The sequence below is a fragment of the Marmota monax genome, unplaced genomic scaffold (assembly GCF_021218885.2).
Source record: "Marmota monax isolate L192 unplaced genomic scaffold, Marmota_monax_Labrador192_F-V1.1 WCK01_AAM20220418_F8-fsc00100, whole genome shotgun sequence".
Classification (NCBI taxonomy): domain Eukaryota; kingdom Metazoa; phylum Chordata; class Mammalia; order Rodentia; family Sciuridae; genus Marmota; species Marmota monax.
The window spans coordinates 3,708,778-3,736,537 of record NW_026693872.1 but is presented as its reverse complement, the minus strand read 5'-3'; the positions used below and the strand labels follow the sequence as shown (position 1 = coordinate 3,736,537).

The 27,760-nt window shown below is 39.0% G+C and overlaps 1 protein-coding gene across 2 annotated transcripts; it reads left to right on the top strand.

The window, feature by feature from the left end:
- Positions 1-1,867: 1,867 nt before the first annotated feature.
- Kng1 (kininogen 1) lies at positions 1,868-27,532 on the top strand. 2 transcript variants are annotated; one of them, XM_046462546.2, is made up of 11 exons: positions 1,883-2,305; positions 5,844-5,954; positions 8,153-8,237; positions 11,873-12,045; positions 13,107-13,214; positions 17,308-17,392; positions 18,274-18,446; positions 23,217-23,324; positions 23,429-23,515; positions 24,958-25,035; positions 27,292-27,532. In XM_046462546.2, exons 1-11 carry the CDS (start codon positions 2,111-2,113, stop codon positions 27,370-27,372), a joined length of 1,284 nt encoding a protein of 427 aa, XP_046318502.1. In that variant the 5' UTR covers positions 1,883-2,110; the 3' UTR covers positions 27,373-27,532. The 2 variants fall into 2 exon arrangements, with proteins under 2 accessions (XP_046318501.1, XP_046318502.1); XM_046462545.2 differs by lacking the exon at positions 27,292-27,532 and having other exon boundaries at positions 1,868-2,305; positions 24,958-27,211.
- The last annotated feature ends 228 nt before the right edge of the window (positions 27,533-27,760 follow it).

Genomic DNA, 27,760 nt, shown 5'->3' with positions numbered 1-27,760 from the left:
ATATTTATTATTTAGTTTTCGGCAGACACAACATCTTTGTTTGTATGTGGTGCTGAGGGTCGAACCCGGGCCGCACGCATGCCAGGGGAGCGCGCTACCGCTTGAGCCACATCCCCAGCCCTTGATCTTCCTTTTATTCCTTTATTTTTGATTGGTATTTTATATTTGTGTATGTGTGTGTGTGTGTGTGTAAACTTATTTTGGTGCATTTATATGTGTGTGAACCAAGATATTATTTATTTCATTCCATGTTTCTACCCCTTTCTCTTCTTTCCTCCCTCCTGTTCTCCTTCTTCTACTCTACTGATCTTATATCTTTTCGATATTCAATCTCCTTTCCTGCCACTTCTTTCCCTTATTTTCCTCTACCTTCCACACATGAGAGAAAACATTCAGCTTTTGATTTTCTGAGTCTGTCTTATTTCACTTAACATGATTTTCAGAATTTCCATCCATTTACCACCAAGTACCTCCATGATGATCAGCCTCGAATGTTCCTTTCCAATTCATCCTGAACAGTGACTGTTGCTCCTCTCCCCATCCTCCCACCTTTCAACTCCTACATTTCTGTTGCTCTCTCCTTTCTCTCAGCCTAAACTCTTATCCAAGCTCTTTTGCCTTTAATTTCCACCCCCCTCTCCCTAATAGAACCTACCTTCTGCCATTAACAAGCACTTGAAACTGGTGAGTCAGAGATTGTTAACCATTCCCTTCTAGTAACAGATATAACTAATAAGACATAATTAATTCTCAGGCCCTGACCTCACTCACTTCTCAAAACAACCCCAATAAGATATTATGATTCTCTGTGAGGAGCAATGGTGCAGAATTGCAGGTTTGATGCCAGCCTCTGCAACTTAGCCAGACCCAAAATAAAAAAGTTAAAAGGTTTAGAGATGTAGCTTAGTGGTAGAGCACCCATGAATTCCATCCCTGGTACCACTTGTGCACGTGTGCACACATACACACACACAGATGTTGTGGTTTTCTACATTTTATAGGTGAGAAAACCAAGGTGGGAATATTATGTGACCTTGACTTGCTCAGGGTCACATAGCAGTTAAGTATCAGAGCAAGACAGGAATCCAGGTTAGACATTGCCAAGCACATGTTCCTCCATCAGCATTGTAAAGCCACCATTCAGCCCATATTGATCCCATTTTTCCCAGGACTCTCAGGGAGACTACATTGCCAACTTAGAGATCCAGTAGGTACTAACAAAGACTCAATCTTTATCTTCTTCTTCTTTCTTTCTGCTTTTTTTTTTTTCACTTGAAGGCAAACATCTACTGAGTATTAAGTCATATCTTTAACCTACCCTGAGACCTTCTTTCTTCGAATAGTTTCCTTCCTTCCTTCCTTCCTTCCTTCTTTCTTTCTTTCTTTCTTTCTTTCTAAATTTCCTTTGTCTCTTACCCAAAGAAGCTTTTCCTTTATAGAACTAATACAATTGAGCAGAGAGAGGCTGGCTTGGCCAAAGGCCAGATAAGATGCCAAGAGTTTATATCCAGTCATGCTAATCTCCTGGGTAAAATTCCTAGAACTCACTTGATACCCCTGTGCTTAGGTTCCCAAGCATACAGCTTCTAGGCTGCTTCTAGGCTGCCTGCTTCTAGGCTGATAAACATCCTGCAAAGAAATTTTATGTGAAAAGTGTCTGCAGGTTGCCCTCATTTTGTTGCTTTGTTTACACACCCAGTGACCTTCACAAATGGCTTTGGGAAAGTCACAAGGAAATAACAGAGCTACTTTTCTCTCCTCCTTTATTAGACCCTGCTCTAATTTGTTATGCAAACTTGTGCAATCACTGGAAAATGTGCTATGTGCTCCTATGTGCTTTTCAAAGGCAAACAGTCAGGTCAGTGACCCAAGTGTTGTAATGTTACAGGCTGAAATCTGCTTGGATAACCGGCAGAGCTATTTGTCCTTTTGGAAGAGAGCAAATAGTGTATGGCAGTAGGGCCCCAAGTGTTGAGGTCCCAAGTGTTGAGGTAGAGAGAGAAGAGAACAGAGGAAACAAGAGACTGGAGACTGTTAAAATCAGCATCCAAGTTGGCTCCCAATTCTAAGGGAAACCATCTCTCAGATTCTACAGGGAGACTGTTGAATCATGAAATTAATAACCATCCTTTTCCTCTGCTCCAGGCTGCTAGCAAGTTTATCCCAGGAATTTGTCACTGAGGAAATTGATTGTGATGATGAGGATGTATTTAAGGCTGTGGATGCTGCTCTGAAGAATTATAACAATAGGATACAAAGCGGCAACCAGTTTGTGTTGTACCGTGTGACTGAGGTCAATAAGACGGTAAGTAAGTTATATTTTACCTTGAAGTCACTTGGGATTTGTGCAGTCACTCAGAGCCCAGTTCTCTCTCTCTCTCTCTGTCACACACACACACACACACACACACACACTACACAACACCACCACCACCACCAATAACAGCTACTAAAGACTGATAATCAGTTGGAAAAGACCAGAGCTACTTGGTGTTGTTTTTATTTTTTCTCTCTCTCCTAGTATATGGGGAGAGAAAAAAAAAAACAGCAAGTAGGGGTAGAGAGCAGGGTATGGCTAGTCCTTGGGCATAACTAGCCATACCCTGCTCTCTACCCCTCACAACCTCAGGAAGGCAGAGCCAGGGGTAGAAGGCAAGGTATGGCTAGTCCTTTGGCAAACAAAGTTGGCTTTTTGGATAGAAAAAGTAGTATCCTAGTGGTACATGCCTGTAATACCAGAGACCAAGGAAGCTGAGGCAGGAGGATCACAATTTTGAGACCAGTCTCAACAACTTAGTGAGATGCTGTCTCAAAATAAAAGATAAAAAAGGCTGGGGTTGTAGTTCCATAGTGAAGTGCCTCTGGATTGAATCCTCAATACCAGTGGGGAGGGAGCAGGGGAGCAGTACACTAGAAAGAAAAATGGAGAAAGGTAAAAGGGGCTACAGGAGAATCCAAGAACTCAGTGAGCCTGCAGAAAGAGGATTGATTCACTAGGTGTCTGGCCTGAGAATACAATCTAAAGACCTCTAAACCTTACATGAGAGGGGGTTCTCTGTGCGGTGTATCTAAGAGGAGTCAGGAGTGAGATTAGCATGGTTCTACTGCATTAGGCAAAATATCTGCCGTGATGTCTTTGTGGCTGAGTGCACCAAGGTTAACAGTAATGTTTGGGTTGACTTTTAATATACGTTTATCTCTGCCCTGATGAACTCAGGTAGGAGAAAATGCTGTCAGTATGAATAAATTCAAAGGTATACAAATCTTTCGAGAGTTTGTTTAAATTTCACTATAAAAGACTATTTCTCTGGATTAGTTAGGCAAATGTTTTACTTCAGTAGAAGTAAACTACCACCCTGTGACATCAGAAGGATAAAGGAGAAAACCCTAGGCGACATGGTTTTTCATTTTATCATTTTTTTGGAAAGCAAAATCGAGTCATTTTGTTTCACAACCTAATATGTTTGTGTAAGGAATTCTGTTTCCTGCTGCTTGCAAGCAACAATACATTGGTAGTGTCTTCATCAACTAATTTTGTGGCAAATTTGGACTTTATGCTAAAATGTCCATATAATCCTATTTTATCTTTACTTTGCCATGTGGGTACAGCTCCTATCACCTCCTACTCTTCAGCAGGAAGAAATCTTGGAGATAATGTTGTTTGACTCCATCATCTCCCAGATACAGATCCTGTGACCAGGCAGGCTTAGAGTACACTACCCTGGGCTCTAGGGGACTAAGGAGGTGTGGCTGTCTCTGCCTTCCTGAGGTTATGAGGTGGTCTGAGACATGCCCTGTCTTCTGGGAGACCTCCTGCTCTTAGCTGCAACGTGAGTGGTTGGACAACATGGCCTCCTGGGCCCCTTGGTGCTCTGACATGCCAGAGTTCTGTATCTGAAAACTCATCTAATTCACCTCTGCACATTAAAATTCATTGTATGACATCTTAGAAAAATTGTTTCCCCAAAAAAGGAATGAAGCACTGATGTAGTCCACGATGTCACTCATCCTTTCAGGCTAAGGATTCTTTTTTTTTCCCCAGTGATAGAAAAATCTTTATTTTTTTAACTTTATTTTTTATTACTTCTAATCAGTTATACATGACAGCAGAAAGCTTTTCCATTCATTGTACGCAAATGGAGCACAACTTTTCATTTCTCTGGTTGTACATGATGTAGAGTCGCACCACATGTATCCAAGGTAATGATGTTCGTCTCATTCCACCATCTTTCCTGCCTGCCCCCTCCCCATCCCTCCCTCCCCTTGGCCCAATCATAGTTCTTCCATTCTCCCTACACTCACCCTCATTATGGGTCAGCATCCACTTATAAGAGCGAACATTCAGCCTTTGGTTTGGGGGGATTGGCTTACTTTGCATAGCATGATATTTTTCCAACTCCATCCATTTACCTGCAAATTTTATAATTTTATTCTCTTTTAATGCTGAGTAATCTTCCATTGTGTATATATACTACAGTTTCTTTATCCATTCATCTATTGGAGGGCATCTAGGTTGGTTCCACAGTTTAGCTATTGTGAATTGTGCAGCTATAAACATTGAAGTGGCTGCTTTACCATAGTATGTTGTTTTTTAAGTCTTTAGGGTATACACCGAGGAGTGGGAAAGCTAGGTCAAATGGTGGTTTCATTCCAAGTTTTCTAAGGAATCTCCATACTGCTTTCCAGATTGGCTGCACCAATTTGCAGTCCCACCAACAATGTTTGAGTGTGCCTTTTCTCCAACATCCTCATCAATAATTATTGTTGTTTGTATTCTTGATAACTGCCATTCTGAGTGGTGTGAGATGAAATCTTAGAGTAGTTTTAATTTGTATTTCTCTAATTACTAGAGAAGTTGAACATTTTTTCATATATTTGTTGATTGATTGTATATCCTCTTCTGAGAAGTGTCTGTTCAGCTCCTTAGCCCATTTATTGATTGGGTTGTTTTTTTGGCGTTAAGTTTTTTGAGGTCTTTATATATACAGGTTAAGGATTCTTAGCATTCTTTCAAGGCTTTGAAGATATTATGCAAAGTGAAAGAAGAACCACATGTTTATGATTCCACTGATACGAAATGTCTTCAATAAGCAAATACAGATAGACAGAAAGTAGATTATTAACTTCCAGGGAGATGGAGAGAGGAAGAATAGGAAGTAACTGTTAATAACTAAGAAAGGGTGCAGGGTTTCTTTTGCAGGGGAGATCAAATGGTCTAAGATGGATTAAGGCAATCATTGTAAATACACTAAAAAACATTGAATTGTACAGTTTAGGTGGATGAATTGTATGGCATGTGATTTTATCTCAATAAAGCTGCTTTAAAAACGTGCTGGGGGAGAGGGAGAAAAATTAGAAAATAAAGTAAATAAACTCTCTAAAATCATTCATTATTAATCCTACCACACAGAAATAATTATTAATAATTTTAATTTAAATATCTCTCATTCTTTAGAATTATCAAATATATGTTTATTAGGAAAAAAGTCAGAAAACTTAGAAATGTTTGCTTAAAGAAGAAAGTGAAAGATAATTATAATCCAACTGAGAGACAATTATTTTAATGGATTGCTACATATCTTTCCCAGCTTTTTAAAAGACATATGTACATGTAAATTAGTTTTCACCAAAAAAAATAAGCTAATGTTTTTGTAAATATAATATAAATTTTCCTCTGTGGAAATATTTATAAAGATGTAAGTATTTATATTTTTAATTAATGTGTGGCTTTCATTGAATCAAATCAGATCAAGACCAATATTAATAACTATCGCAGAACCCACTCAGATCATTCCTGGTGGGCCAGCTGGATGAACTCCGTAATCTGTGGTTGCTCTTTTCAGGTTGGCTCTGAAACATTTTATTCCCTCAAGTATCAAATCAAGGAGGGTGATTGTCCTGTTCAAAGTGGCAAAACCTGGCAGGATTGTGACTACAAGGGAGTGGAGGAAGCTGTGAGTACGTAGGTGATTCTCAACATGAAAACATAAAAATTGTATGTATTCGTGGGCGACCATGTGATGTTCTGATGCTGTACCCATTGTGTAATGTTTAGATCAAGTTAAACATATCTACCTCCTCAAACAGACATGCTTTTCTTTATGGTGACAATATTCAAAATCCTTTCTTCTAGCCTTTTGAAATCCACAGTCCATAACTATTACCTACAGTCACCCTCCTGTGCAACGGCACATCAGAACTTCTTGCTCTCACTGACCGCAATTCAGTACCCACTGACCAAATTTTCCCCACCCCCACCCCCATCCCCCCTCCACACCTGGCACTGCTCTCCTCAGCCTCCAGTAAACACTGTTTTACCCTCAACTTCTATGAGATATATATTTTTTTATATTCCACATATGAGTGAGGTCACATGGTCCCTGCCTTTCTGTGCCTGGCTTATTTCACTAGCATAATGATCCCCAGTTCCATCCACATTGTTGCAAATGATAATTCTACCCTTTTTAATGACTGAATTAAAAAGGTATTCTCTTGTGTACATGTACCAGGTGTTCTTCTGTATCCATTCATCAGTTGTGGATGTTTCACTGGGACTATTAATATTATTGAGCCTGTTTTTGAGGGAGGCACACAAACCTTCAAATTTGTAATATCTGGGCTCTTCTTTTTTTTAGGTGTTTTTTTTTTAGTTATCTTATTTATTTCTTTATATGTAGTGCTAAGAATCAAACCTAGTGCCTCACACATTCTAGGCAAGCACTCTGCCATTGAGCCACAACCCCAGCCCAATATCTGTGTTCTTGCATAGATAGAAAAATCATGGATAAGCCCTCCCATGAGAAGGAAATCCTAGTGATTACCCAGGACTTGGGAGTCAGACCTCAGAGAGATAGCAGATCAACATTTGGGCTGAACTTAAGGTCCAATGAGAGAAGAATGCAGGTACTTCATCTACTTGGGCCTGTGTACAAATCTTGACTTTGCCTTCAAGTACCTGGGTGGTGGCAGGAAAGCTACTTGACCTCTCTGATTTGATGTTCCCCCCTATAAAGAGATGATATTGACCTCATTGCATTGTTGGAAGATGAAATGAGATAAATTATGCAAAGGACCTTGTTAAGAAAGGCTATTCTTAAAAGGGGGGATTAGAAAACAAAGCAAATAACCATACTAAAATCACCCATAACTAACCAAACACCTACCACATGCCTGGCACACTATAGAGGTTATTTTATCTAAAGGAAAGTTGGAATTACTGTCTACCTGAGAAGCAAGCCTCTCTTTTCACATTCCACGAATTCCCCTCTTTGATGTCAGGATATTGCCATACTCTGTGTATTTTGAACATGACAGTCACCTGTAGTTATAAAATGGCTCAGGACTCCAAGTCAGGGGACCAGGATGGTTGTGCTGGTTCTGCCCCCTCACTGAGCCTTCTGGTGGTCAGGGCTAGTGAGCTGCTGTGCCCTGCCCTGCTTGCCTCTTGGGCTGTGGGGATGAAGATATGCTTTATCCTAATAGAATAGTGTCTGCTGCTTAGGGTAAGTCCAATGGGTGTGACTGAAAAATGACACGACAGAAAAATAACTAAAAAAATACTGTTCAACAAGAAGTGGAAAGCCGCCAAAGTGTCCGTGATGTGGTGGGCCTCCGAGGGTCACCTTATTGTGAGTTTGCACACTTCCTCTTCACAACAAGTGTGGCAGAGCTCCTATGAGATGGGTAAACTGAGACTCTGAGGGGCAAAGAGACTTGTCAGAGGGAACAGTGAGCAAGTGGCAGATGCCAAGATCCTTGCTCTTTCTCATAGGTCAATTTGAACCTTGTGCAAATGGTGTTAATCCACTGAAATTGAGAGGTAAAGCAAGCAGAGAGTTTAGCAGGATGTTCTAAGGCACTGTGAATATCTTGGTGAAAAAGAAGTGTCTCTGAGGCTCTTAAAAGCCTCCCCATTCATATTGCCTCTCCTCTGACACATCATGAATATCAGTGGGCCATAAAACACAATCACTGGGCTACAAAAGAAAAAAAAATGCTCATTCTCATGTCTTAAAACTCTGTTAGGAAAAAAAAAAACTTTCATAAGTTTTTTTTAATTTTTATTTTTAAAGACAGACATATGTAGTAACAGTACTGAGTGGACTTCTCGATAGAAAAGATTGGGGTAAATGGTCTCTATCTTTCCTTTTAGGCGACAGGAGAATGCACAGCAACCGTGGGGAAGAGGGAGAGTACGAAATTCTCCGTGGCTACCCAGATCTGCCAGATTATTCCAGGTAGTTGATATATCTGGTGACACTGCCCAGAGGAGATTAGCCATTTCTATGTATCTGGAACACAACCCAGGCCAGGTGACTGTCCCCTCCCAGAGGGTGGCAGTTGCAATGACATTTGCAATGCTTAGGAGCGCAGCTGTATGGGTGGGTGGAGCTGCAGAGCCCTGATGTTGGGCCATCATATGCCAATCATCATGCCAAACCCATCCCAACTCTATTCCTCACCTTTCACTTTGGATCAGGTGTGTGGGGGTGGGGGAGGGGGTCCCCTGCTAAAAGGGCAGGAAGACAGACCTGCCCTCAACTGTAGGCAGTATCCCAGAATAAGGCAAGCAGAGGCTCTGAGGTCAGTGCTGCCTGGAACTTTCAGAGATCTTTGTCACCTGTTTCACTGTCACTTGGGAGATAGCAGTGCTGCCTGCTGCACAGGAGCTCTGTGAGGCTGAAAGGAGACAGGAGGCCTGAAGGCGCCATGTCTACTATCTTGATAATTATTAATGATAATCTGGACAAAAATAATAATTAATATATATTGGACACTCGTGTTCCAGGCATGGTTCTAGGCATTTCACGTGCATGAACTTATTTAATCCCACAGCAACTCTTTGAGGTAGACATTAACATCACCATTTTTCAGGTGTGGAAACAGAAAGAGCAGTTAAATAACTTGTCCAGGATCCCACAGATAGGAAGTAATGGAGTTGGTAGAATAGAACCTCAATAAGTGAAATTGCTTAAGAACATAATTATGGAGCAACCTGTCAACAAGTACAACCACTATTAGCCCTTTTGCTAATGTGGCAGAAGTACCAAGTATCTCCATAAATATGTTTCAGGAAAATATTAACTGGGCAAATATGCAACTTCTCATTGCAGAAGTTATGTTGAATTGGGATAATAGGCAAAGTTAGAAATCCGGAGGGGACTGCTGGGTGTGCTGGTGCACGCCTGTAATCCCAGCAACTCAGAGGCTAAGGCAGAAGGATTGCAAGTTTGAGGCTAACCTCAGCAATTTAGCAAGACCCTAAGACCCTGTCTCACAATAAAAGATCAAAAGAGCTGGAGGTGTAGCTCAGTGGTAGAACACCCTGGATTCAACTCCGCAATACCCCCCCCCCAAAAAAAAAGAAAAGAAAGAAAGAAAGAAAAGGAAAGGAAAAAAGAAAAACTGGATATGGTAGGAAATTATTTGGTCACCCAGAAAAGCTGAATGTACTTCTTTCTCTATTCTTTTCACCCTCAAAAAGCTATCCTTCTCTTCTCTCCCTCCCACTCAGTCTTCTGAATAAAAACGGGTTGGAGACAAGGCAAACTGCTGGTCTTGTCTCTCTCCTCTTCTACCTTCTGTGTTTGTCTCATCTCTCTATATATCTGTTTTTTTATAATCATTAGTGATTCTCTCATTTTCTCTACTGATTTCCTCTCCAGTTTTTTTTGTTTGTTTGTTTTTTGGGGGTATTGGGAGTTGAATCCAAGTGGTTCTACCACTGAGCTACACCTCTAGCCCTTTTGATCTTTTATTGTGAGACAGGGTCTTAGGGGCTTGCTAAACTTCTGAGGTTAGCCTCAAACTTGCAATCCTCCTGCCTTAGCCTCTGAGTTGCTGGGATTACAGGCGTGCACCAGCATACCCAGCAGTCCCCTCCAGATTTCTAACTTTGCCTATTATCCCAATTCAACATAACTTCTGCAATGAGAAGTTGCATATTTGCCCAGTTAATATTTTTCTGACGCATATTTATGGAGAGAAATCCAAGAAAGAGGTGTGAGGACAGTCATGTTGAGAAGCTAACCACTGAGGGGCAGCACTGTCCACCACAGCTGGCCTCCTGCCTGTGTTAGGTTCTTCCATACCCACTGGGCGATGAAGCCTCAGGCTCTCAGGGGGTGACCCTGCCAAGCGCGCCTCTCATTCTGCAGCTATGTCCCCCTTTCCAGGGCTAGGGCTGCCTGTTGTGAACTTTACTTGATAATTTAATACAGGTTCTTTCTCAAATATCTCACACCATTTATCAGAAACACTTCTGCAATTCCCCATTCTTATAGCACACTCTTCTTCAGGCACTTCTGGAGGTCTCTGATGCCCTGGACTTATGTGGAGAATGTTGAATATGTGCATTTTCCTGGGGGAGGGGGCCATAACTTTCATCGGATCCACCATGGAGTCTGTGTCTCTTTGAATATAGCTGAATATGAAGGCAGTTGGGTACCCTGACCTAGGGAATGAGAACCTGGCTCAGCAGCCCAAGTCGTCTCTACCAACTGTTCCCAAAGCTCTGGTAATGTGTGTATGCCACATTCCACGCTACTGTGCCACAACTATCCTGTTTCCTTGGGAGCCTCTCCTCCCTTCTCTTAGGCCCTCAGACCTGATGGTGACACCTCGGGTCACCCCCACCTGCCTTAGTTCAGGCGTCTTCACTTTTTTCTTAGAGACCTCCTTGACCTCACTCTGGGTCTTTACAAGCTCTTGCCGAATCATATTGAAAGGATCTGTCTACACTTCTGTCTCTCCCATCCTTCATAAAAGTGACCTTTACTAACACATGGAGGTCTCCCTACAGCCCAGCTTAGCGCTGGGCCTATCACAGCAGGTACAGACCAGCCTCAAAGGAAAGGGTATGATACCTTTGCCCTTCACACATGCACCATCCCAGTCACCTTGACTAACAAGAAAGCTCTTGGCCTTCAGCACTCTTCATATAAAAACATAGCCAGGCAGCCACATGTATTCCTTCCCCCAGTGGTTTCTTTTAGGTGATGCATGAAATCCTAAACATAAAGATCTAAGAAATTTTTAACAATATGTGTAACATAAAAAATTTTAAATGAATCTGTATTTGCACTGGCTCTTTTTCTCTTAGAGCAAAGAGCACATTTGTCAGATTGAGTTGATATGAAACACCTTAAACTCTGAGTTAGGCTTCTGCTTTCATTATCACTAAAAAATAAGCAATATATCTGCAATGTTTTAATTTTTAATAAAAGGATATATTCATGTGTAATTTCTGTAATTTAAAAATACTTTAAATAAATGTAAGGGCTGGAGATATAGTTCAGTGGTAGAGCACTTGCCTATCATACATAGGACTTTGAATTCAATCCCTAAGCACTGTCAAAAAAATTAATAAACTAATTAATTAATTTAATTCAATACATTAAAAATAATTTTGCATGATATTATATAGATAAAATGTTTCGGAGTGAATGATAGTCCCCCTCCCAAGCTAAAGAGCAGTTTTATATTCTTGTTTTTCCTTCTGCAGAGAGAGTTTACTGCAAAAGTTGTTAGAGCTTTCTAAATTATATTCTTGGCTGGGTGAAGTGGCACATACCTGTAATTCCAGTGACTCAGGAGGTTGAGGCAGGAGAATTGGAAGTTCAAAGCCAGCCTCAGCAGTTTAGTAAGATCCTGTCTCAGAATTTCAAAAATAAATTTAAAAGTTGGAGATGGAGCTCAGTAGTAAAGTGCCCCTGGGTTTAATCCCCAGTACTGGAGCAGAAAAAAATCAAATAATTAAATTTAAGTAAATGATTAATGAATGAGTGAAGTATCTTCTTGGTTTAGGACAAGACAATGTACCAGATGCTGGTTTTGATAGCTAACACTGCCTTTTTGCCTTCTCTCCGTTCAGCTGAGGGCCCTGTGGTGACAGCCCAGTACACCTGTCGGGGCTGTGTGTATCCCATATCAACTGAGAGCCCTGACCTGGAGCCCATTTTGAAACATGCCATTCAACATTTTAACAACAACACGAAGCATTCCCACCTCTTTGCTCTTGGAGAAGTAAAAAGAGCCCAAAGACAGGTTTGTTTTGAAATTTTTCACGTCACATGATGTAGATCTTTACTTTCAGGGTTTAGATTTCTTAGATCTTTACTTTCAGGGTTTCATCACCTAAAATAAATCATTGGTGGAAGGAAAACATAAGATTGTGGCTGTGTTTTCATGTAAAGAGCACCAAAGGCAAAGAGTGGGGAGTGTAATATGCAAAGGAAAATGGGTGGCTAATCACTCATCCTTCCTTTCAAACTGTTTTAATGAGCAAGTAGTCATCACTACATATTTTTCCCAGAGAAAGAGAAATGGAAAAGTCATTCTGGCTTTAGAGTTTAAAAATCCATATCTTAAAAAGGCTGGCTGATTGTTTTTTGTTTTATTTTTAATGTTGCCCCTAAATTACAGTTTCCATATCATCATGGAGAAAACAGTAAATACCTAATAATCTGTATTTTTTTTTTTATTGGTTCAGTTCACCAAGTCTTTTCTGCTAATTCACTGGGACCCTTGCTTTTCAGATGCTTATGAGTGATTCATTTTGGTCAGTAACATTCTCTGAATTTAAGCCACCCATGACTTGCCTGGAGGCAAGACACACTTTTTACTCAATTCTGTCCATATACAACTATCAGGGTTGGGCCAGCCCAGAATAAAGAAGGAAAATTCCACTACCTGGTATTCTCAGAACCTATAAAGGCCACTCCCCCTCTAAAGTTTTCTTAACTAGAAGAGAGAGCATTATTGTTTCACAAAATTTACTAAAACTTTTCTTTCTGCAGACTGGCAGAGGAAGTATTGCTAGGTCTTATTAAAGGAAATGTAGCAAGTTCATCTATTATTGCTTTTCATTTGTAGATGTGCATGAGAGTGTGTGTGTAAATGTGTGTATTGTGTGTGTGTGCGTTTAAGTGTTTTGTTTGAGTCTCAGGGTACTCTATATTTACTCAGTAATGACTTTTGTCAGGAAATAGTAATAGTTTTCTTGAGCACTTATGTTATGCTGTACTTTAAACTTCTCATAACTTTTTTATCTCACTGTGAATAATATTTAAATTGTACTTTAAACTCTTATCCTCAAATTATTGCAGGTGGTGGCTGGATGGAACTATGAAATTACCTATTCAATTGTTCAAACTGATTGTCTCAAAAAGGATTTTCTACTCTTAACTCCAGACTGCAAGTCCCTTTCCGATGGTGTAAGTGAGCAAAAGTCTAATTATAAAGTTCTTCAATTTTGTTTACAGTATTCAGGGGCATAGAAACTATCAAGGCTATGTGAGAAGATTGTCCCTAAAACATAAATGTCATTTAGCAATTCATAGTCACATTCACTCAGTATCCCTGAATTAACAACAACCCTAACCTTTGACACTGGTCAAACTTACCCCATCAAAGAATCTGCACATCTAGCAATTAAGTATTTACAGAGTATACCGTATTTCACCGCATAACCGTTGCACTCTAATTTTCAGTCCAAAAATTGGTGCGTAACGTTTCATCGGTAAAGATCGCAAGGTATACTTTTGTTCTCCAGCCGCTTAAAAGGAAAACGGAGCAGCACTGCTATCGCGGGTGGTAAGCGAATGCGCGTTTGTCTTGCGCTCAGCGAGCCCTGAGCCTAGAATTCTCAGCCCCCGCGCGCTATCAGTGTGTTTCCAAAAGCCAATTCGCGGGATTTCTTTAGAGCGCTGCGGTATTAACGGTATTGTCAGTCAACCTATTGAAGAGCCATAGCCACAAGGGGAGCCTGCTGGCGAGGCTGCCACACGATTTGGCAAGCCTTGCATCTCGCGGTGATAGCTAAACCGTACAGTTCGTCAGTCAGCAATAAGTCAACGTCCGAAGCATTTCTGATGGTGGATAAATATAAAAATTATTCTTCCTGCTTCAAGCTGAAAGTGATTATAGTCGCTGTGGAGCACAGAAACAGACCGTAGAAAGAGTTTTCCGTGAACGAAAAGTTAAACAACAATAACAACAAACAAAACGACTTCTCATAAGATCAGCAAAAAATTGGGGACATAAAATCTGCAACGATTGAGAGGGGAAATACGGTAACCAAAGACTAGGAAAGGCCCTAAACAAATGATGAAATTGCCAGGTTTGTCTTTGTTATGTCTTCACACTTTCCTATCTCCTGGGGAGACCTGAAGGGCACGGAATTCAAATGCGTTCTCCACCTCCACACAGGACAGTTCCTGACTTCAAACTTGTCTCTGCTGGTTTTAGTCACCTTCCCTCTTCTACCTTGGTCTTTAATAAGCACATTCTGAGTCTCTATCCCTTAGTGGCCCTTTATAGGATGATATCTTGTCATGGTCAACCACAATATGTTAAAATGGTGTTGGCAATCGTTGATGAATGTTAAAATGGCTAAAGGCATCTTTCCCCAGGGATATTTTCATTGTAGCAGAAGACTGTCCTTTAACCAAGGAATTGCTGCAAGACCTTTAATCTACTTCTAAAATTCTATTAGATGGGGGCGGGGTGGAGGTGGGGAGGGAGGGAGGATGGAAAGTCCAGACCACAGGATGTTAATTTTGTTGTTGTTTTTAATAGGATAATATTGGGAATGAATTATATATGCAGCAGTTGGAAATGGTTAAGTAAATGGCAGTATAAATATAGAGTAGAATACTGTTTATGGAGAGTTTTTAGTAGAATAATAGAATGGTCACAATATGTTCAGTGAAAAAAAAATCAGGTTACAGAACTATACATACAGATTTACACTGTTACAGATCTGGGGCTTTCTGTGAAGCTGAGGCAGTATAAAGACACCCTCTTCAAATCTCAATTCTTGAGATCAAGTCAGAAAGATTTCAGGTGTGTTTCTCAGAGTAACAGGAATGAGTTTATTGAAGGGTTAGGGAAAAGGAAAGTGGACACTCTCAAGGCAGTGAGTCCTCTCAGAGAGGAGGCGGACAATGTGCCTCTCTTGCACTCCAGTTTTATTGGGCATCCCAGAAAAGTTTCCGTAGAGTTCCACCCAGGTCTACTTCTTGACTTTCAACTAATAGCAAGGTGACATCAGACTTTCTAGTCTCCACTGTCATGGCAACTTTAGTTCACTTTGGCCCATGGTGACCAGTTCTAATTGGATTCCTTAAAGAAAAAAAAAGAAAAATATATATATATATACACATACATATACATATATGTATATATATGTACATACATATATATTTAGTTGTAAATAGATACAATACCTTTATTTTATTTATTTATTTTTATGTGGTACTGAGGATTGAACCCAGTGACTCACACATGCTAGGCAAGCATTCTACCACCGAGGTACAACCTGGCCCCTAATTGAATTCTTAACCATACATTCTTACAAATTTTATGGTTAGAAGGAACTATCCTTATCTCCCAGAGTTTCAGGATCTGGTCACAAAAGTTTCCTTGGGTTCCTTTTATCAACATTGTTTTGGGCCTTGTTCATTTTTCCTGCAGTGAACAAGTAGTTTGCTGAGGAATGTGACATACCCTTTCCATTGAGGCCAGGCGGGGATGCAGGTTAATTGCTTCTTGGAAGGAAAGCAGGTGGGGTCAGCATAGTAGGCTCATTTTATAGAATTATTCTCTTAATCTTGTGTTCCCACCATTCACATCTGATCTCTATTTTTATACCTATACTTTAATATTTTAATAGCCATGACATCATATTAAGTTTAAACATGTGATTATTATTCTAATGTTTGTATTTCCAAAACCAACCTTTCAATAAGTTCGCAAGAAAAACTCATTGTCACATTGATTGGAATTGCTTTGCTTTCTTTCCTAAATTAATTTAAGGAGAATTAGCATATATACTCTATCTCATCTTTTTACTCAAGAATTTGTTAAATCTTTCGATTTAGTCAAGTTTTATTGTCTACTTATAAAGTTATGTGATTTTCTTTATATATAGCCAGAACATTTCTCAACAAAATTATTCCTAGGTTTTATTTTTGTTTTTGCTTGATTTGGTTTGGTTATTGCAGTTAAGAATTAAATCCCATTGTTTCTCTTTTTATTTTCTTCTCTTCTTAATAAGTAGTGTTTATGTATAAATTATCATTTTTATAGGTTTATCTTATATGCAGGAACTTCTCTGAACTTTCTGATCAACTCTAATAGCTTTTTATTGATTCATTTGATTTTTCTGGGTATATAAGTATATATTTTGCAAATAATAATTTTCATCTCCTTTTTTCTTTCTTTCTTTTTTTAAAAAAACTGGGGATTGAACCCAGAGGCTCTTAAGCCACATCCCTAACCCATTTTTATTTTTTATTTTGAGATAGAGTCTCACTAAGTTGCTGAGGCTGGCTTTGAACTTGCAACCGTCCTTTCCCAGCTTCCCCAGCAGTTGGGAGTACAGGGCCAAATCACTGAGGTTTATCATCTCTTTTTTAATGACTTTTTTTGGGGGGCGATGGGGAGGGACAGAAGTGTCTCACTGAATTCAACTTACCTTCATAAACATTTTTTGAAATGACACTCACCACATAGTTATTTTTTCCTTGATTTTACTGGAAAAGAAAATTTAGAATTTTCTAAAATTTTATCATTATGTATACTATTTGCTGTGAGTTCCATATTGACATTCTTTATCATGTTAAGGAAGCATCCTTATATTTCTACTCTTTAAAGAGTTCTTTTTTTAAAAAAAAAAAAGAATTGGTGTCAAACTTAGCAAATGCTTCAGAGCATTTGTTAAGGTATCTGTGTTACCAATTTTTCTTTGAAGAAGGTAAAGACGGGCTGAAGTTGTAGCTCAGTGGTAGAGCAATCGCCCAGCATTTATAGGGCCCTTCGATTCAGTACTAGCACTACACAAAGGAAAAAGAAAAAAAAAGGAAAAGGAAAAAAGATTCCAAGTAAGTTAAAAATAAAATCATTTATTACAGCTTCAAGGATCATATATTTTTATAAAAAGAATAAAGTTTTAAAATAAGGAATAAACAAAGCTATATCAGGTAAATGTAAAAAAACAAGGACGTAGAAGAATAGTATAAAGTAAAATTCAAGGTAACAATGATTCATCAATGTTGTAATTATACTTACAAGGTTATTATTGTCTATGATAAGTATTCTTGTCATGTTATTTCATCTTTTCTCTTATTTATGTAGGGGATATGTTTGTTGATGTTATCGATTCTATTACCTATTTCTTATTTTTTCTTTTGCAGTTATACTATGTTTTATTCCTTGCCCCCACCCCCAGCATTGATTTGGAAAACAGATATCTTTTAAAATGTTACTAGTTGTTTAAAGATTTTAATTTTGCTTTTTAAAAACCAGGATGTGGGTGAATGTACAGATAGTGCATATGTGGATCCTCAGCTAAGAATTGCTTCCTTCTCACAGAACTGCAACATTCATTCAGGTGAGAGATAACACGTGTTGCTACCCAATAATGAAATAGTGGCCCTGGACAACTGGCTGAGTCTTTTCATATAGAACGTGCTTTTGTTCCCACGACATCATGCAGAAGTCTCGGTAGCCTATGGGCCTTTCTGAGAACTTCTCATCCCTCCCCTGCCCAGGGTGCTGCACCTGCTGCAGCTGAGACTGTCCTGCAAATGGCCAGAAGGGAATGTGGTGAGAGAAGGGAAAGTTTCTGCTTTCTGGGCAAAACCGGCCTGCGGGTACCATGCCAGCTGGTCTTGCTTGTGTACAAGTTGTTCTAAAATCTGGTGTTGTAAATTCAAGATTACTGTCTTGTTTTTAACCACTCAGGATAAAATCCTTCTAACTAAAGTTGCGATTCTTTTTGCATTTTATAATGGAGAATAGAGAGAGTGTGTGAGTTTATGGTCAACTCAGTATTTCTTTCAAAAAGAGTTGGCTTTCCTTGTATTTGGGAAATAGTGGTATACATTCCACGATGAAAAGCATTCCCGAAGCTTCCTGTTCATCAGAACCACAAGACTTGAAATTTTCCCATTGGAGAGTCACCCCTATAAATTAAACATTGGTTTTAATAGTTTCCATCAAATATGCAAAAAATCAGGAAAAGTGTAGCATACTGATTGAGTCACTGACACCCTCCAGTTGCATATGTTTGCCTAAACACACTGGGCTCTGAGGAGGGGAACAAAGAGGTAGGAAATGAAGGTCATACTGAAAATATTCCCTGAACTCATCCCTGAACCTGAGCTACCATGTGGCCCTCTATAAATTAGGATGCTAGATCTCATGTGGGAGAAGTACTAGGCTAGGCTGCTTCTCCAGTGCACAGGCTGACTTAAAGTCTCATTCTTTCAGGAAAGGATCTTGTAAAACCACATCCCAAGATTTGTCCCGGCTGCCCCTTCGAAATACCTCTCGACAGCCCTGAGCTGGCAGAAGCACTTACTCATTCCATTACAAAGCTTAATGCAGAAAATAACGAAACTTTCTATTTCAAGATTGACACTGTGAAAAGAGCTACAGCACAGGTCTGTAAATTATGCTTAAAAATGGGGATGTAATAGTCTGTGCAAATTGCTTGCTACTTTTACCACTGATCTTGGCTCTGGATTGGGAAACAGTTTATTTAATAATGGAATATGGTAAGATTTGAATTGTGAACCCAACTTCTCTGCATGTTTCATATGTGATTTTAGGTCTCTTAAAACATTCTGTTTATGGGCTGGGGTTGTGGCTCAGCAGTAGAGCGCTTGCCTAGCATGAGTGAGGCCCTGGGTTCGATCCTCTGCACCACATATAAATAAAAAAAATGAACGTATTGTGTCCAACTAAAAAATTAAAAAAAAAAAACATTCTGTTTACTATCTATAAATGACTAGGGTGAAGATAGGATAATTATGTCAAATCACTTTTCAAACTCTAACATGCTGTCCAAATACCAGCAACTATATTATAATTAATAAAACTCAGGATTTTTATTCTATGGCTTTCCATAGAATTATAGAACACAGTGCCTTGGGCTCAGCTATATCAGTCAATTGGTCATTGACTGGACCATCCACACTGTCTTACCTCCATGTTGTTTCTCTCACTGCCCCCTCTGCCTGAGGTGCCTTTCCCTCTTACAGGTGCACAATTGGGGTTCATCTCCAATTTCATGCCTTGTCAGTAGAGGATAAGGGTTGTTCTCATCTGGAGTCAAAAGACAGCTGTACCACAGCATCTGCCACTGGCATCCTGGATGACCCCAGGGTAATTCAAATAATCTTTGTGGCCCCATATGTGAAATGAGTAGCTGGATTAGAAAAGCCCAAATCCCTACCAGCTCCAACAGTCTATGCCTGTCATGTGCATGGACAGATTCCTATTGCAGACTCAAATCTGGCTTGCCTAACTACAAGCTAAAGAAAAGTAATCAAACTAGAATCAAGTCGTTGCAGCCAGGCAACATGATCTTCATAGTCCGGTGAGGAAATTCTCACTTAAAAGCTCATACTTTGGGCTCAAATTGAATTTCTAGAAATATAAAATAGAAGTCTTTATATACAATGGTATTTACTGAAGTTTTACTAAGATCAAATAATGGTAAGCTGCCCAAATGACCAATAATACAAAATGATTACACAATGCCTGTTATATTCCTACAATGGAGCATTAAACAGCAATGGGGGCAGGGGCAGAAGTGGGGGTTTCTTGGTAGCAGGGATTGAACCCAGGGAAGCTTAACCATGTGGCTGAGAGTGAGCCAGGGTATCACTAAGTTCTTAGGGCCTCACTGAATTGCTGAGGGTGGCTCTTAACTCGAAATCCTCCTGCTTCAGCCTCCCAAACTGGAGTTACAGGCATGAGCCACATCATCCAGCATTGAGCAGCAATTTAAAAGTGTCTTTGTGACGAGTGCTTGATGTAGACAATGTCTTATTATAATAATCAATGACGAAAAAAGGCCATAAAGTTGAATATACATTGTTCTCAATTATGTTATGAAAAACACAGAAAGCAATACTGAGGAGACATGCTTCAGACTGTTTGTTAGTGGGGGGGGGGCTGGGGTTGTGGCTCAGTGGGAGAGTACTTGCCTTGTACGTGTGAAGCACTGAGTTCAATCCTCAGCACCACATAAAATAAATAAATAAAATAAAATAAAGTTATTGTGTCCATCCACAACTAAAAAAACATATATTAAAATAAAAACAGTGGTGGGTTTTTGGCAAGGGCATAATGGGCTATTTATTTTTATCTTTCTAATTTCTTATGTTAGTTTTTTAATCTAAATAAGTAATCAGACTTTATTAACATAATCACAACTGACACTTAGATCTATGACTCAGGTGCTCTACCACCCACTCTGCAACCTCGCCACCATGTAACACACCTGTGCTTACTTGAAGAGATGTACATTCATGCCACAAACTCTTGAACTTTACATGTTCACTCGGTGTGAAATCCTCTTCTGTGGTTGTTTGTTTGATTTTTTGTTTGTTTGTTTGTTTGTTTTTGTACCATGGATTGAACCCTAGGGGTGTTTAACCACTGAGCCACATCCCTTTATCCTTTTATATTTTTATTTTGAGACAGGATCTAACTAAGTTGCATAGGGCCTCACTAAATTGCTGAGGATGGCTTTGAGTCAAGATCCTCCTGCCTCAACCTCCTGAGCCACTGGGAAAATTGGTGTGCACCACCATACCCCTTTAAATCCCCTTATTCTTAATGTCACAGGAGTCATCTGCCATATATTATATATCATAGGTTTGCTGTCGAGAGAGAATGACTCATTCTCAAACATGAATATCACATGCTTGAGCACTTACAGTTCTCTCTGTAGATTAACTTAACATTCTAGTATGAGTGTGTGTTTACACTAAGGATACCAGGGGCACCCCAAGCAGTAATGTTGTGAACCAAAAGGAGTCACATGCCCCTTCAGTTAGTTGTCAAATCAATCTGAATACAGGATAAATTCCAAACCCCCTTGAAATAGATGAATCTGCACTGACTTTTTTGCATTTCAAAAGAGCAATTTGACTGCTTACACGTGGTCACTTAAGGCAGCTTTAGTGGAAGAAACCAGTTTGCTGGAAATAAATTAACATTTGAGGATTTACTGAAAACTGTTCGACAAGTGACCAATTTGACAAGTTGCTGGGGTATGTTTTATAGTTTTAGTCTTGTCTTGGCTTTGCATGTTTCGTACTGTTTGGATGCACATCCATTCCAAATTGGATTGCTATTTCAGATGCCAAACACTTTGTGAATCTTCTATTTTCACATTATTAAGTGAAATTTCTGACCTGTGATGTCTACTTTGCCCTGCCCCCATTCCTGCTGGCCCTGAGGCTGTGAGTGCTCTGCCTGCCTCTACTCAGATGAATAAATGTCAGAAATCTGTGCCTGATTCTTTGAGGGTTTTTTTCTAGGAATATCAAGGAATATGTATATAACTGAGATTGTTTGTGCAAGTTGTCAAATCACCAAACTACTTGCAAGTATGACAATTTACATTCACACAACCCGGGTATAAAACAATGATTAGGGATCTTGATTTGAATTCTATTCCTATTAGCAGTGATTGGGGCTGTTTCCCACACCTAACACACACCAGGTATCATCAATGTTTTTATCCTTGTGAACACAAGAGATTAAAATTGATGTTGCACTGCTTTTTAAATGTGCATGTTACTGGTCATCAATAAAATTACATTTTTTTTTCAGGCTTAATAAGCATTTTAACTTTTTATTTGAAATACCTGCTCAAGTCTTTTGTCCATTTTTTGGTGTTGGGATTTATATGCATATAAATATCATCCTACATCATAATTTGTTTGTTGGGATTTATGAGACTCTGTTTTTATTTTTGTCTCATCAAATTTAAACAGTTCCCCCTTAATTTAGGAGTATTTATTCTCTATTTTTCACTGACAAATACCATCCTCATTCTGAGTTATAATGAGTATATATATTATTCTAGTTATTTTCTTTAAATTTTTAAATTTACTTGGGATTCATGTTGCTATTTGGTTTTCTCTACTTAAAAAAAAATAGCTGGGCAGGATGAGTTTAGTCTGGAAAGACTTTTGATAAAAATGATACCTGATAATGATGGTGAAGTGGTTGTGATCTCGAGCCCTAGAATGGAAGATAGTACTAACTTAACCATACTTGCCCAACAAAACTATGTCAGAAAATACAGAGGAGTTTAGTTCTTCCTATGACTGTGCTCTGTACACCTCCACCTATCATCAAACATTTTCCAATGCTTTTAAAAAGCATAAAGAGATAAAGAAGGCTTGCAGAGTGCTTTTATAAATATAAAATTACACTACCCTCTGTAACTTCCTTTTTTTAATAATGCCTCTCCTCAAGGTCAACAGATATAGATGCCATGCATTCTTTTTAATAGCTGCATAATATTACACACACATACTACATTTAAAACACTTAAAATCTATAATTAAATACTAAATAATTTGGTCAAGAAATTTGGCTATAAAATGTTTAATGGAAAACAGTATTATGCAGTGATTAAAACTGTTGTTAGAGATGGAAATCATTTCCTAATTTTAAACAAATGTGAGAAGCCAGCATGGTGGCACACACCTATAATCTCAGGTACTAGGGAGACTGAGGCAGGAGGATTGCAAATTCAAGGTCATTGTTACAACTTAGCCAGAACTTGTCTCAAAATTAAAAATTAAAAGAGCTTGGGATTGAGGCCCTGGTACTGGTAAAATCCCAATACCTGAAGGAAAAAAAAAGAGAGATAGAGAGAGAGAGAGAGAGAAACAATAAAATTTCAAATATGTTTTACTAATTTCATAATTTAATCCACACAATTTCTTTATTGCTAACTCAGCATTCCATTGATTCAAGATTTGGCAGGGAAAAAAACTTGCAGGACAACAAGTAATGTTTGATTAAAATAGAATTATAGCCTGCTTTCCTCCGTTTAGAAAAGGAAATGAAACAGCCAAATATTTTTTAAAATATTTTTATTTGTAGATGGACACAGAATTTTATTTTTTTGTGGTGCTGAGAATCAAACCCAGTGCCTCACACATGCCAGGCAAGTACTCTACCACTGAGCCACAACCCCAGCCCACCAAATAGTTTTAAAATACCTACAAACTGAAACTTTTATTATGAAATGTTTGTACTTTTTTCGGTACAACTCTTCAAGTTGGTCAATATGTAATTAAAATTTCAAGGTCCTCTCTTAAAATTCCTTAGGGTAAAAACATATAATTTATTTTATAAATATTTATTAAGCATGAATTTGGGGCTAATTACTTTTCCAGGTGGTGGCCGGGAAGAAATTTTTTATTGAGTTCACAGCCAGGGAAACCACATGCTCCAAGGAAGATAATACAGAGTTGACTGAAAGTTGTGAGACCAAAAATCCTGGTGTGAGTAGTAATGCTTTTTCACTACTTGATGTTTTAAGTAGCCCTTATTTAAATGTCTTATGAATAACACTTGTCTCTCTTTGGGCTTCTGTTTTCATTAACAGCAAAGTCTAAGCTGCAATGCTGAAGTTTATGTGATACCTTGGGAGCAAAAAGTTTACCCTACCATCAACTGTCAAGTGCTAGGAATGGTATGATTCTGATTGCCATCATCTCCATTAGCTCAGGATCAATTCTGCTCATTCTGAAAAGCCATATTGGGGGTGGAAAATGAACCATTACTGAAATGAACTGGGGGACTATCTTTTATAAATGGGGAGAAATCTCACATTTCTTATGACTGAAAAAAAAAAAAGAGCAGCAACCCCCTTGATCACTTCTCACACATTGTTAGCATCCCCTGGAAGCTTCTGTGAGCTGGTAATGAGATGCAGTCCCTGCTATGAGGTGCTAACACTGGATACTCACCTTCGAGTAGAACCTGGGGCGGATACAGCACTGGGCTATGTTCTGTTTTCATCCAAGGAGCTTTGAGATGCAGACTCTCACACTCATTCCATATTTACTGAATCAGAATCTGCAATTGAACAAGACACCCCCCCACCCCCAACCAAGGGATTTATACACATGATTCAAGTCTGAAAAGCATTAGTTTGCATCATCTTCTTAAGTCTTAAAAGAACTCTGGGAAGTAAGCAGCGCTTTCCCCACTGTCAAGGATGAGACATTAAAAATTAGAAGACTGAGGTCCCAGAGTGAATAATAACATTTTAAGTGCTTCCTCTGTTCCTGACACTGTACAGAATTTTCACACACATTATCCATTAGTGTTCCTATAACCCTCTGAGGCAGTTACTTTTATTATTCTGTTTTTGCAGAAAAGTGAAGCTAGTGGCACTTGGAATCAAGTGTGGGTCAATTCAGAGCCCAAGCCTACATTATGCAGCTGATTACTAGAGGGTCTGGCTTGATTCCAAAGCTCATCTCTTTCACTACCAAACACTTCAACCATCACTTTCTCACAGGTAGTAAAAGTCTAGGTAGAAATAGCCTGCAAATCCATATCTTTCAACACAAGTTGCCTCTTTTCCCTTGTTCTGAGGGAGGTTCCTGTCATATGTGTGTATATGTATAGTCTAACACAACAGATACTGCATTACAAGCTTGTGAACATATCCTATTATGTCTCAGTCTAATAAAGTGTCTGTGGGTTTATGCTCCCTAATATATTTAGTTTATGAAGACACTTAGGGCCTTTTAAGATAAAAGCCGTAATGTTGGTAATAGAAATAGCATCGATTAATAAATACTACGTAATGGATGTACATAATTACAAACTTAGGTGATAACCTAGAGGTCATGCAGTTCAACCACCTGGTTTTTCCAGATGAAGAAAAAGCTCTCCATATTTTAGAGTATTATTAAGAACAATAATCAAATGTCCACAAATTTCAAGATCAATCAAAATAGGAAAAGTTGTTATTCATCCTTTCTGGAAGAATAATATAGTATTTAAAATCTGACGAAGACCTGCTCCATTGTGAATCAAGATAGTAATGCCAGATCTCAGTCTCTTTTTCACTGATAGTGTGGCTTTTGCAGTAATGTGTTCATTTTAATATTTCCTGTTTAGATGACACTGATGAAAAGGCCTCCAGGTTTTTCACCTTTCCGAGTAGTACCAGGAGAAAAAAAAGAAGGAGGAACAATTGTAAGTCTACCCTACACTTCCATGGCACCTGTGCAAGATGAAGAACAGGATCCAGAAAAACAGGAAGGACCCACTCGTGGGCATGGGTCGGGCAGTGAAAAGAAAATTAAACCTGGGCTTGGCCATGGTCATAAACAGGAGCATAAGCAAGGCCATGGGCACAAAAGGGGACATGGGGTTGGCCATGGTCCTCCAAAGCAAAATGCCCTTGGCCATGGTCGACAACAACAGCATGGTCTTGATCATGGATATCAACCCAAACTTGACTTTGATCTTGAACATGGCCTTGACCATGGACATCAAATAGGACATGACCTAGCCCATGGACATAAACATAAGCTTAAGCATGGTCATGGTCATGAAAAACATAAAAACAAAGACAAAAACAATGGAAAGCTCAATGACCAGAGACCAGAGCATTTGGCAAGCTTTCCTGAAGTTAGTATTACATCTTCTACACAGACAGAGGAGAAGATGGAAGGGCCAACACCCATCCATTCCCTAACCCAGCCAGGTGTAGCAGTTACCTCTTCTGACTTTCAGGACTCAGATCTCCTTGAAGCAGTGACACCTCCCATGCCACCAACTCCCACAGAGAATTATGATGATTTGATCCCTGATATCCAAATAAAACCAAATAGTTTTTTATTTGAGCTAATACCTGATTTTCCAGAAACAAACTCCCCCAAATGTCCTGGACGTCCCTGGAAGCCAGTTAATGGAAATAATCCAGTCATGGAAATGAAAGAATTTCATGATTTCGATCTCTCTGATGCTCTTTGATAATTTATGCAGCCATGGGTATTTTTTTTAACACCTCATCATCCCCTCCCTGCATTGTCCAAATATAAATATCCCAATATGAGGCACCAAACCCATAAAGCTTCAAAACAGCCTAGAGAGAAGCAGTGAGCCTCCCAATGGGGACACCATCGATCTCGAAGAATTGTATAAAACTGTGTACCAGAGTTCTAAATCTTTTTTGAGTCTTCCTCACAAGTTTTCTAAATTGGCAAAGAAAATGGACCAATGTGCCTTATTACCTACTGTCATTTACTTTTCATGAATGCATACCTCAAATGTACTTTATCAATTTTCATACTAAAACTTGCCATTCTGAGCAAACTGACACCTGGTCCCTGAGTGTGTATGAAAATAAGGAAAGTCAAAGAGACTGAATGCTGAACTTTTTAATGGTGTAAAATTAAGTTAAACTAGACGCGGTAGATTACAAATCTGTAATCCCAGTGGCTTGGGAGGCTGAGACAGGAGGATCACAGGTTCAAAGCCAGCCTCAGCAACTTAGCAAGGCCCTAAGCAACTCAGCATGACCCTGTCTCAAGATAAAGTATAAAAAAGGGTTGGGGATGTGACTCATTGGTAAAGGTCCACCAGGGTTCAATCCCTGGTACCAAAAAAAATAAAAATTAAAAATAAAATTAAGGTAAAACTTCTAGATATCAAACAGGGATGGCAAGAAAGAGAGACAGGTTAGCCAAAGGGAAGGAAAGGGAAAATTAAATAAATTGACTTTCTCTTTCCACATTGTGTTAGTTCTATCAGATACAGACTCCCACTTGATCAAGCTATTCTGATAATTCCTTTTCTGGGTGCAGGTGTTTCTCATAAGTCAATCATTTCTGTTTACACATTAACTATTACTTGCAACAGGGTTTTTAAATAGTTTTGTTTATTTTTTTGCTAAGGTTAAATTGAGTAATCTTTAGTTTTCAAAAGTTCTGAGTTTGATAGGGATATAAAGCAGAGGAAATAATATCAAAGCAGTTTGCTAAGCAAACGTTATTTTTATAATTGACAAGGGAATATCATAGAATGTGATGCAAACTTTGTTCAGAAATTTTGAGGAAATTCCTCTTTAGCCTCACTTTAAAATAATATAATCTTTGTGCTATGATATTGAAAACTATTGACATTTGAAAAAGAGAATATGATGGCCTTTCATTGTATGTGATGGCTTTTCATTGCAGGAAGCCTTACATTTTATAACCTGTGCTGTACTTTTGCCTGCAGAAACAAGATAAGGCTTTAAACAGCCACACTTGCCTATGAATACATGTGCTGCTGCTATTAAAATTTATTGAGCTCTGGGTTTTTATTTCATTTTAAATATTGTCTGCGCTTTGAAATAAAGAACCAATGATATCAGGAAAAAGTCTCACCTTGTCAACTGACTGCTTCCAGTTTTTTAAAAATTGAACCAAATATCAGATTAACCAAGTTTTACTATACTTACAGAGGCACCTAATGTCCTGCGAGTACATGGGCCGACCCCCAAAGACAGGGACAGAGCCAGCATCTGAGAGTGAGGTCTCTTGACCAGTGGGCAGAATCTTCACGCCTGGCACAATAGCCCCAACCACCTCTGTCAGCAGCTTTGAGTGGAAGGACAAGAAGAAACATAAGATAAATTTTAAATGTAGAAGAATGCCATGTTATCATTCTGTTCCTGTGAGAAATAAAATTCAGAGTTGATTAATTGATAGTGGTTTCCTTTCAGCTATACCCATTCTATAGCAAATTCTAGCTGGTCACCAGTGCTGCAGCTCTGCCATGGGAGCTCGCAATCCAATTCTGGAACATTCTCTCTAACCAAGCCGAGACGTCTTAAATGGAATCTCCTTATCACCAAGACTATCATGGGACTTAAATGAAGGATTAGTGGGTTGTGTTTCTACCAATAATCTCAGCTCCCTCTCTCTCGCTC